The sequence below is a fragment of the Lathyrus oleraceus genome, chromosome 7 (assembly GCF_024323335.1).
Source record: "Lathyrus oleraceus cultivar Zhongwan6 chromosome 7, CAAS_Psat_ZW6_1.0, whole genome shotgun sequence".
Taxonomy (NCBI): domain Eukaryota; kingdom Viridiplantae; phylum Streptophyta; class Magnoliopsida; order Fabales; family Fabaceae; genus Lathyrus; species Lathyrus oleraceus.
The window spans coordinates 428,143,285-428,152,180 of NC_066585.1; the positions used below are offsets into that span (position 1 = coordinate 428,143,285).

The 8,896-nt window shown below is 31.3% G+C and overlaps 1 protein-coding gene across 1 annotated transcript; it reads right to left on the reverse strand.

The window, feature by feature from the left end:
- Positions 1 to 3,673: 3,673 nt before the first annotated feature.
- LOC127106729 (septum-promoting GTP-binding protein 1) lies at positions 3,674 to 6,646 on the reverse strand. The gene is made up of 6 exons (XM_051044033.1): positions 6,086 to 6,646; positions 5,674 to 5,794; positions 5,443 to 5,539; positions 5,290 to 5,329; positions 5,115 to 5,198; positions 3,674 to 4,058 (listed from the first exon to the last, which is right to left on the reverse strand). Exons 1-6 carry the CDS (start codon positions 6,401 to 6,403, stop codon positions 3,894 to 3,896), a joined length of 825 nt encoding a protein of 274 aa, XP_050899990.1. The 5' UTR covers positions 6,404 to 6,646; the 3' UTR covers positions 3,674 to 3,893.
- Positions 6,647 to 8,896: the final 2,250 nt, after the last annotated feature.

Genomic DNA, 8,896 nt, shown 5'->3' on the forward strand with positions numbered 1-8,896 from the left:
AGCAAATTGTTTGGATCGATTAGTTCTTCATGAGAATTCTTGCCAAAGCTTTCAAGTATTTCGTGAATAGTGATCCCCCTCATGTTATACGGCTGCTAGGTATATGGAAAATAAGGAATTTGGTTTACAACCCAACTGGGTCGAAAACATAACTCAAGCCCAAAACTAATGACCAAAAACTTAAATAAAACTAATGCTGCAACTTCAACGAATTTTCTAGCCCTGTTACAGGCCGAATCAGCTTCTGACTTCTTCGTGAAAGTTGTAGATCTTTTTCTTAGCTTTCCATCGACTGGTAGCACGCCTCAATCCGACACTCCTAGCTCAAGATATGATTTTTCTCACAAAAGTTGCTAATGCTGAAAATAAACTGCGAAAAACAAATAAGTGTAAAAATAAGATAAATTATAAAAACACGTTAAAAGGGAAAAATAACCAAACTAAAACATGGAAATGCATAAGAATAAATATAGAAGAATGTGCATCAAAATGCACTGATCAATGTTATTCAGTCTCTGAATAAATGGTAAACTTGTTTATGACCCTGCTAATGTAAGGAATGATGTTTACATTGAGAATTTAGGTGTAGAACCTACGACTTCAGATGAAAATGGGTCTTCTATGAAAATTGTTTGGCTAGAAGCTCGGTTAGCAGAGTTAAAAAATAAATCTTCACCCACCGAAGCAGAAAACATTCTTCATGCTAAAGTATATATTTTACTTCCCATTGCTAAATTCTTGATGCCAGACAAGAGTCACAATTTGTTCCGTTCATCTTGGTTACCTTTAGTAGGAGACTTAGATAAATGTAATACATATAGTTGGGGTCTGCTTGTTTATCAACATTGTATAGACATATGTGCAAGGCATCCCCAAAAGGATTCAAGAGCATATGAAGATGTGTTGTACTACTCAGTGTTTGGGCATTCACAGGTATACCGTTGTTTTCCCTGTTAGTACTGTTGAGCCATCATATCCATATGCATTAAGGTATTCTTAATCTATGAATGCATTTTATTATGTCACTTCATCCCAACAACAAACTCCCCACACTTTATTCCCTTAAACAAACTACTACTACAACCAATAATATCAATAACAAACCACCATACGACACCCATACAATACACTCCAATTTCTCAACCAAACTTCGACAACTCAAACCCCCAATCCAACACAATACATTTAACACTACATTCTCTCAACTCATTTCTTCATTCAATCCTGAATATGTATACTATCCTCTAATTCAATAGACCCAACCCGACACCTTCATACAACCAACATATTCATTCCCCGACTTTGAACTCACGGATGAGCAACTTCTGGATATCCTAGATTTTTCCATCAAGATTTCGATGGTATAGATATGGACCCTAATACAACACATCAAAATCAAGACTTGTCTTTCGATTCATCTCCATCTCCTCCAAGACAAAGAACTTAAGAGTTAGGCAAGAGAAAACGCAAAAAAAAAGGCATCAAGTGTGGAACAGACAATCACTATAATAAATAAAATGTATATTATTTTTGTACAATCAATATATATTACTTCTTTAAATTATTTAAATGCTTAATTATCATAATTATAAATATGTTATAAAAAAATACAATTTAATTTAAAAATTATAAAAAATATTTTTTAAAAAAATTATGTTATTAAAATAATATATTTATTATTAAATTAATTTATAATAATAACATAAATTAGTTTAATAATGTAAATTAAAAAAAATCACCCTTCGATCATTGAATAACCGAGCTCCTTCATGGCTGCAAACGCAACATGCTCTCGCCCTTTGAATGGACAAACCCCTTCTTGAAAAGGGGTATTCTGAGAAATTATTTTTAGAGTTGGACAATTTGGAATTTTAATTTCAAAAATTGGACAAAAAAGTAAAAAAGTCGAGTAAAATTTCCATTCCAATATTTAATAATTCTGAAATTCATATTTTGGAGTCCATGTCTTCTAAGAATCTTAACTTCAAAGATTCTTAATTATTCTATACTCTCAACGGTCTAAATATGCTTTAGGCTAAAACCATTTAATAAGCTTGAAGACTTTCCCCTAACAAGCCCCTTATTGATAATAATCTTAGGGCTAGAAAAGACATGTGGTCTCTATGTTTATGTCAGAAGGATACTAACTATACTGATTAGATTTACTTAAAATATTTGGCATTGGTTTGGTGGCTTGATGAAGCTTAACTTGATTCTTAACTCCACTAAACAAATTCTTAGATATTGTGATAAATGATGGTCCAAATATTACAAAGATATGATTCTAGCTTGCATTAATAATATCATTGACACTATTTAGTTTTGCAGAAATCATGTCAATTTCAATGAGAAAGCTTTATCGAGTGCTCATGTTTATCTGACTAGCACTCACACAAAATTTGTCGTCTTTTCTTCTACGAAGAAATTTCTTATTCTTAAATATTTTATGATTAATGCACATCGCTCTAATGCTCCTAGATGAAGGAATGTTTATAGGATCCTCCTAAAATTTATTAGGTCAAATGGAGCGCTAATGTAACTGTATAGTCGAGACCCAACCTCTTATGAAGGCATCTTTAGAGTGGATTTGACTGATTTTAATAGAGAAAATAAATTTTTGAAGAAATTTTAAATGATTTTGTCTCAACTAAATTTAAGGAATTTTAAATGACACATAAAAGTAAAAAATTTAAAATTTCTCTCACTCTATATATTATAAATGTCAAATTGATTCAAAATTTTCACATTGGTCTCTATGTTTTTTAAAAGTTTCAAATTGATCCCTAAAATATTGTAGAATAGTTCTTAATTAATTTTAACATTTACAAATTGGTCCTTTTAAATCTCCATAAATTACAAATTGATTGCTTTTTTTGAAATTTTAAATTTGATTCAAAAATTTTAAAACTAGTTTTTTTTATATGAATCATCTTATAATTCTATTCGGAAAATTCAAATGAATGAATTTTAATTGAATTATTTGAAAATTTTCAATTATCACTTTCAAACACATTTTTAGAGATATTTTTTGTGCTAATTTAGAAAGTTTTGCACAAAATATTAACATCACTTGTACTCTGCATACTGAACATATTGGAGTGATGTTGACAATTGACATTGCTTGCAATAAGGGTTGATATTCCCTTTGAATAAAATCCAATTCCCAAATAATTAATATGGATTACATGAACCATAACATAGTGCCTTGAAACTTAAGAAATTGAAGACAAAATTGTTTGTCTTTATTATGTCTCATATAATGTACTGATTTGTAAGCAAATCCATGACTTGTTTTGAATTCTCTTGGTTGATGGGAGACACCATTTCTCATAGTGTTATATATGATTTTACAAAAATTTTAATTTTGGACTACCCGAATACAAAACAAGAAACAAGTACATTTGTAAGACTAATTAAATCAATATTTTCTAATTACTTTTTGACACTTTAAAAACTCAATACCTTCAAAACATGATAAAAGCATCCAGGATTACTTTGTATTCATTAACAAGTTTGAATTGACTGTGCATTTGACAAAATCTTTGACAAAATCATGGTAGAATTGTAATTTTGTTGTAATGTAACGTTATACTATAATTTTATCAAATTCATTGTTAATTCAAACATGATTTAATTCTTTCTTACGATTTTGCATCTTTTATTACTAATCATGTAAAAATCACACCATTGTGTGATAAATGAACATTGTTGTTTGTTTCCATTAGAAATAGAAATAAAATGTATATATACCTAACAACTCGATTACCCCAAGAATTATGAATTTTTTGCTAACAAACAAATATCTTTGGTTGGCCGGTTGACTAACTTAAAATAATTTGAGCAAATTACTTCAACATAGATTCTATTTCTTTCTATGTAATATATATAGACATTCAGAAATCAATGATGGGTTCTCCAACATTTAGATTCCTTTCGACCGTCCATGGCAAGTCGAAGAGTTTTGCAGTGATGAACTTGAAGATCTTGTTCACGTTGATGTTGTATGTTGCACTTGAAAAGAACAAAGTGGCATTCAATGCCTTTGCATATGTTCTTGCCTGTAATAAATATTATTCAGTGTTCAATATGTCATCATCATACATAAAAATATCTTATCTTCATGACATCAAAATCTTTAAATTGCTTAACTTGCTTCTAAAGAAATGGGTATCTGTATGGGCAGGTTAGGCTTGTCTGCCTTAGGTTGAATGATCATCAAACATGCCCTGTCTTCTTATAATGGTTTATGGGGGTCCATATTTATAGGATTTGCATTTCAATAAATTCAAGCATTCACAAAAACAATAGACACATTTATACTAAGTCTATATCATACTTATATAGAATCTTTAATCATTTCGTTCCGGTTGAAAATAATTGTCAACTTATACAAGATTCTCAAAAATTTAAGACGACTCTGAAAATAATCATAAAGGTTATTGAAATTTTATCAAACTTAAAGTTATATTATAAATTTCAAATTATTAAGTTTATCAAATTTATCGTGATGTCAACCTTGCCCTTAATAGATAAAATAAAAATCTCGTATTCAACCGTAAAAGCGATTAATTTGAGAGAGATGAATCTCATCGTTCATTTACATAGTAAAAGTCTATATAGATTAACATCTGAAAAAATTCTTATTTGAAATATTGAAAGAAACATACTCTCAGATTCGAAATCTTAAAACAATATATTACCCGGACATTCAAAAGACCCAAATTATTGATTTTGTCAAAATGGATGGGATCCACAAGTGGCACCAGTGTGCTATATACAGGTGATTGATTTTAAATGGAAGACTATATGATTAAAATCATCTTCAATAAGACTACCCTACAAAGAAATTAATAGTATCACCAGGTAACGTGTAAGGAAAATAGGGGTTTCTTTATACGTTGTCTGCTAAGAATCCTATCAATCCCTATCACCTGAGTCGACGTTGCAACCGAAACCAATATTTTTACATTTTCCAGTTTCATAATCATATACGAATCAATCAATAAATATTAAATTAAGAAGTGTCCATTTTGAAGCATATTCTAAAAAGTTTTTTTTTGGTGCTAAATCAACTTTTCTCAATAAATTCGTAAACAAAATTGATTATTAATTACCTCACTAGCGATTGTCCATTGCATATCAATAGGTAGCTGAATGAAATCATCGAATTTTGTTCCTATCAATACTGGTATTGCAGTCTACAAAAATCAAAGCATACATCATCACTATTGACCAAAATTTAATCCCAATCAATTTAAAAACCTAAATTTGGTGCCAAAATTTACGTACCTGGTTCCATTTTCTTGCTTCTTTGTACCATCCCACAACACTGAAAATGAAAAACATGATATTTCTTTTTCAGATTTCCAATTACTTACTAGCTTCTAAAAAAAGTTTAACCAAAATGAATATAAAATTGACTTCACCAGTAAATTAATTTACCTGTTTAATGTGCATCGACTAGTTAGATCAAACATGATTAAAATTGCCACTGAGTCCTTACATGCCATTGGAAGCTGGTCTTTCGATTTTCCATCTCCTTCATAAACATACATATAAAATATTAATCAATCAAATTAATTATTGTCGCCAATATCTAATAGGTTTGTAGCTATGCATACCGGGTTCGATCCCTGACAATAACAATAGAGAAAATTATTTATATTTGTTTACCTTGAACTTCCCAGATACAATAGGATATACGTGCTCCACTCACAACCATTGTTTTGTCCATTTGATTTGGTCCTTTCCTTTCTTCCCCTTCCTGCTCCTTTTCATTTCCCACATATTTCACCTGCAACACATTTTTTTTTTCAAAAAAAAAACAAAATTAATAAAAAAAATAACAACAAAAGTTAAATTAAATAACTTTTTTTAATATACAACTCATTAACAAAATATTATTAACAGTCTGATCTTGATTTTATGGATTAGAAAACCATCTGATTTTAATCAGAAAATCAGACTGCGGCCACAGTGACGGCGTGATTGCAACAAATATGAATTTCACATTTACGGATTCAATTCACCGAAATAATAAAATAAAATAAAATAAAATGATCTAATGATGGTAATAAAAACTAACCAAAAAGCTGGTTTTTCCGATTTGGCAATCACCCAACAAGCTGATTTTAAGATTAACCAAATCAGTATCCAATTCATTTGTATGAAAAACCGGCGTCGGGGCAGATTCGGCGCCCGATTCCAGCTGCGGAGACTGAGACGGCAATGCTGCATGCGGTGGTAACATGCTGTAATTAGCATTCGCACCTGGCTTCGTTCCGGAGCAGGCGAGGAAGCGGTGTAGAGCACGGAGGAGGCATCGCTGGAGCAACGATACGCGGCTATGAATCCGGTGGCGGAGCATGCAGTAGTGACCGGATTTGCGACGGAACTCAGACATTTTTTTTTATTTCTTTTTCTTTGTATGGAGAAAATATGAAAATAAGAAAATAAGAAAAGTGAAAGAGTGTGTGTAATTACGAAAATGGAATGGGATTGTTGGATGGCTTCAAGTGCAACAAGTGAGTCTCTCAGCCATGAAAATGAAAAAGGATGAGCTTGTGTAGTTTTGATTCCTAGTTTTGAAACTGTAAGGGTATTTTAGGAATTTCAGTGTTCTCTCTCTACGTTATGTTTCTGGTTTTTCGCTTCGTTACAAACTCACAACGACTTTTTTTTTTGCTTAGTGAGATCACTACTTTAACGCTACGGTTGACCGTTAAAACATGGACACTGTTCATTTTCTCTAAAAAAAACTGTCTTGCAAATTTATTTATTTTTTTTTAATTTATTTAATATTTGTGGTTACTTTTTTTTTATTTTACAAATATTTAGTGGTAAGAATCATAATTTTTTTGTGACAACTTTTAACTGATTTGTGCTCACCATAACTCATTATATTCCTTTTAACTTGTGTTTTATTTTTAATTATTTATATTTTTAGTATCTTCTTAAAGTGCAATCTAATATTAAAAATTTCTGTTTACAGTAATAGTTTTGAATATTTACTGTAACGAGAGAAAAATAATGAATGAATAAATTAATTATTGAGTTATAAACATTTTTTCTTAAATTATTTATTTATAGTTTAATAGAAAAATTGTTTCTTTTTGTTTTAATTTATCACTAAATATAATAATTTTAGTCATTTTTATATAATTTATTATAGTAAAATTTATAATTTGGAGAAAAGAGACTTTGTTAAAGTTTTTCTTTTGCTTGATGTTTGTTAGAAAATAGACTACCGACCAAAAACAATTTGATAAGGCATGAAATTTTGAACATTTAATCTTAGTTGTGTGATATGACGCAAAAAGGAGGAGGTTCCGGAAAAAAAAATTGAATTAGTCAAATAAATATAAAACGACCACTTAAGCACACTGCGTGCATAAGAAGAAACCCAACAATTTAAGAAAAAATAAAAAACAAAAGTTTCTATTAATTTTTTTTCTAAAATATACTAAAAACTACGCAAACGACTGAATTAAGCCACCGCATATTCAGATAATTTGTTTTTTCTTTACATTTTTAAGAGTGTTGTTCTTGCATGATCAGGTATTATTTGTGCTTTAACAGATGATTCTAGTAAGCATATCATCAAATTTTCTGATTTATTATTATTATTATTTCTAATTTTAGTATCTGAACGACCGACTAATTCAAGAGGATTAATCATATCGTCCACTTGTAGAGGCTCTGAGGCTCTGTTTAAAGCTAGATAAAAGCTCTTAATATACTTGGCCCAATACAGGAAATATTTAAAGTCAAACCTTGAGAGAAAGCACACTCTCAGGATCCAAGCATTCTTATCCCCATGCCAACTCTTTTTGCATCTTATATCTTGTACTCAAAGTTCATTTTAGCCTCGTAACATTAAAAAAAAAGACTATATGAGTCCCTTAGCTATACAAACTGAACCATATTAGTTCTTTCCATCCATTTTGTTAGTCAAAGTCAATCAATAAGGCTATGTGACACTAACATGGAAGTTATGTGGCTTAGACCAACTTTCGTGACCAATTTAGCGACATAAAAATCGATCACTAAATATATTTTTTAGGTTTTGATTATTATTTTCATCTTTTTCGTCAAATCTGTTTCCATTCTCCATCTTCTTCATTTGATCTTATTCTATTATACTTTCTGAAATGATATAAAAAAGACTTTGTTACTGTCAAAGTCTAGCAGGGGTGAAAACCTTGTCGAGAGACCAATGCCTCCTCCTGTCTTGATCGAGGCAGAAATAGAGGTTGCTCGTCAAAGGAGGTAACATGTTGGTCGTTTTGTCAAAACATATTGGGAAGTGACTAGTCATGAACCTAGTGATGCTTAAATTTCTCACCATATAGAGTTTCAAAGGTGGCCCAATGTCGTATCCTAGATCAGTTCTAGTGACCATCATATAGGTGATGTATTGGCCCATAAGGGTCTTCGATTAATAGAGTCAGCCAATGCTAACAAATACCATTGGGTGGCCACCAAAATAATTGAGACTCCCTCTTTCTTAAACATCGTCGACGTTGTGACTGAAGCGAATATCACAGTTGGTAATATCCTAGATTGGGATATTCTACTAGTAGGTCTAGATGAGAGGGTATGCATCTCTTTTGAGGGTTTCTTGGTTCCGTTGTATAAGTGCTTTTTCACCAAGTAGGGGATACGCATGCATTTCTCTAATTTTGAGGTGGCCGCGATGGATCATCTAAAAGTTCCCCCCCCCCCCCCCCCCCCCCCCCCCCCCCCGCAACCTCATCCTAAAGCTTAGGCTTCGTGAAGGTGTTCCATCTTTGTACCGAGTACAAGTCATGGAAACTTTTCTTAGGGCTCTTCACTGACATTTCTTATGTAGATCATAGTTTGTTAGATGATTCTCAGGATTAAGGATTGATCTCTC